General features: G+C 36.7%; 1 protein-coding gene across 2 annotated transcripts in view; it reads left to right on the forward strand.

Moving 5' to 3' along the window:
• The window catches only part of LOC104700743 (AP-1 complex subunit gamma-2), an 8526-nt gene continuing 5355 nt past the window's right edge, over window positions 7–3177 (forward strand). For both annotated transcript variants that reach the window (XM_010416307.2, XM_010416306.1), the window contains exons 1-8: window positions 7–48; window positions 342–644; window positions 767–908; window positions 1117–1290; window positions 1632–1811; window positions 2129–2283; window positions 2645–2735; window positions 2988–3151. In XM_010416307.2, the coding sequence (XP_010414609.1) occupies window positions 17–48; window positions 342–644; window positions 767–908; window positions 1117–1290; window positions 1632–1811; window positions 2129–2283; window positions 2645–2735; window positions 2988–3151 (1241 nt within the window). In that variant the 5' untranslated portion in view covers window positions 7–16. The remainder of the gene's footprint in view (window positions 49–341; window positions 645–766; window positions 909–1116; window positions 1291–1631; window positions 1812–2128; window positions 2284–2644; window positions 2736–2987; window positions 3152–3177) is intronic.

Raw genomic sequence — 3177 nt, forward strand, 5'->3', positions numbered from 1 at the left:
GGATACAACAACAATCATGAATCCTTTCTCTTCCGGGACGCGTCTCAGGTTAGGATTCACTTTGCTTCCGATCTCTAACTATAGTAATATGCGATACTTCCAGTGTTGCGTTTTTGATTTCTAAATCCGTAAATGTAGCTTTGATTCTTTAAGTTTTCTACTGGCGAATCTGTATATTTGTCGGCAAAATTCAATTCGGAAAATGAAATTGTATTGGTGGATTATGGAAGTGAGAGATTAGGCATGTTGTAATTGTATAATCAAATCCTCTTAAGCTTTGTGCTAGTGTTACAGTAATACAGTTTACTTTGCTTGGATTCATCATTTGTTGATGTTTGCAGCGACATGATTCGGGCTATACGTGCAAGTAAAACCGCTGCTGAGGAACGTGCTGTTGTAAGGAAAGAATGTGCTGCAATCCGTGCTTCTATTAATGAAAATGACCAGGACTACAGACACAGGGATCTAGCAAAGCTCATGTTCATTCACATGCTTGGTTATCCAACTCATTTCGGGCAGATGGAGTGCTTGAAGTTAATTGCTTCTCCTGGGTTTCCTGAGAAGAGGATTGGTTATCTCGGGTTGATGTTGCTTCTTGATGAAAGGCAAGAAGTGCTAATGCTTGTCACCAACTCCCTGAAGCAGTATCCTTTTCGGTGGAATTTTTTCGAATTTGATTCTTTTTTTTTTTTAGTTTTTAAATTTTTGCTGGCAGCTTCGTACAAATTTTTAAATTGATATTGTGAGAACCTTGACTCACGTCTAGAGATCTGAATCACACAAACCAATACATTGTGGGGCTTGCTCTCTGTGCTTTAGGAAATATTTGTTCAGCAGAAATGGCTCGTGATCTCGCCCCTGAAGTTGAAAGATTGCTTCAGTTTCGTGATCCAAATATACGCAAGAAAGTGAGTGCTTTCTCCTACTGTAATTGCACCTGTTCAGATAACAGAATTTTAGAAGCTAAGTTGACTTGCATGTTTTAACTAAATAAAGCAGTAATTTAAGAGCTATGCATTCATTTTCATGAATCTTAACTTTACTTCTGTTATTTTTGTATCCATTGACGAGCACAACAGATGAAATTTTCATTCGTTAACTTTTTTCTTTATTTAGGCAGCTCTTTGCGCCATAAGGATCATCAGAAAAGTTCCTGATCTTTCTGAGAACTTTATTAATCCTGGTGCTGCTTTACTCAAAGAAAAGCATCATGGTGTTCTCATTACGGGAGTTCACCTTTGCACGGAGATCTGTAATGTCAGTTCCGAAGCCCTTGAATATTTCCGTAAGGTAAACTGCTGATATCCTTTCTATTTGGTTAAAAGAATATTAGGCTGCCTTGTATGTTGTAGTGTGCACTCTCCTTCTCTCTTGGAGAATCTAAAAGTAGCTCTGTATCTGTTCATTAGACTTCTCTTTGTAACTCTTAGCCTCCTACTGTCTCATAGTTTCATTATCCTTATATCTGGAATCTATATCATCCATGCATCCCCATTTTTTTCTCTTTGGATTCATGGTTATCCTGCGACCCTTACATAAGTTTAGTTACATGCTGAACTGATTTGAGTGTTTTCAATCATTGTTTTGCTTGACATGACGGAAAATTAGCGGTTTCCTTATCTGATTGACAGAAATGCACAGAGGGCTTGGTTAAAACCCTGAGAGATATTGCAAACAGTCCATATTCACCAGAGTATGATGTTGCTGGAATTATGGATCCATTTCTTCACATCAGATTGCTCAGACTGTTGCGTGTTTTGGGCCAAGGGGATGCAGATGCTAGTGACTGTATGAATGATATACTTGCTCAGGTTTGTTGTACTTAGTCTGTCAAGTTTTTTTTTCAAGGCCTTCCTGGCTTGAATGACCTGGTTTTTCATGTTTTGCTGTCTTTGTGATCCTTTATTTGCTTTTCAAAAGCTTCCTTTATGTTATTTTCATAATGTTTTGCTCTTTCTGATTTTCCAGAATCAATAAAGGTAACAAATGAAGCCTTTTTCTCACCTTTATGGATTTTGCTAGAAGGATCTCTGTTACACTTGCATTAAAAAAAAATTGATCTAGAGCAGTTAGAATCATAATCACAGAAAATCGTTTTGATTCCCAACTTGATTTTATAATGTCTTAGGTGGCATCAAAAACCGAGTCAAACAAAAATGCAGGCAACGCTATCCTATACGAATGCGTTCAAACGATAATGAGCATTGAAGAAAACGGTGGCTTACGAGTCCTTGCAATCAATATCTTGGGAAAATTCTTGTCCAACCGAGATAATAACATCAGGTTTTTATCGAGTACCACCATTGTTTGAGTTTTCTGTAACCTTATCTCTTGACATCTTACTATTGATCAACAGTAATCTTTCAATTTTTATTTGCTATAATACCGATAATTATTGATTCATTCAAATATGTCTAGTTTTCCGTGATTCTTTTTTTTTGTTTTTGTTTTTGTTTTTTTTTTTCTGCTTGAAGGAGCAACTCTTATAAAGATAAAATAAACCAAACCTGACATGTTTTGACAGTATTGTGTATGGATGTGGAAGATATTTTGTGGCAATTGATAACACACTGCACCTGATGCCTTTCTTGTCTCTCCATTGACCACCTTCCAAAAACGATAAACCTTAGCTTTGCTTTCTCAGATACGTAGCATTAAACATGCTGATGAGAGCCTTAACTGTTGATTCCCAAGCGGTTCAGAGACACAGAGCTACAATCCTGGAGTGTGTTAAGGTATTTTATATGGTGTTACACTTCTCTGTTGGTTGTATCTTATTGACTTACCAGATGATTTTTAGTCCACTGTTTTTACTGGTTACGGAATTCAATTTATATCGCTGAGCTATAACATGCTTCCCGGCATGGTGTTTTACTATAGTCACTGAATATATATATTTTTACATGTAACCATCCAATTCTATTTAGGTAGTCTGAGATCACTCTTTATTAAATGGAAAAAGTGTTCTAAAATATCTTCTGGTTTAGGATTCAGATGCTTCAATTCAGAAAAGGGCACTTGAACTTATTTACCTTCTGGTGAATGAGAATAACGTGAAGCCGCTAGCAAAGGAGCTTATAGAATATTTGGAAGTAAGCGAACAAGATTTTAAGGGAGATCTTGCTGCAAAAATATGCTCCATTGTTGAAAAGTAAGTTTCACGACTTTTCAGCCAGC

Source organism: Camelina sativa, chromosome 7, assembly GCF_000633955.1.
Source record: "Camelina sativa cultivar DH55 chromosome 7, Cs, whole genome shotgun sequence".
NCBI lineage: Eukaryota > Viridiplantae > Streptophyta > Magnoliopsida > Brassicales > Brassicaceae > Camelina > Camelina sativa.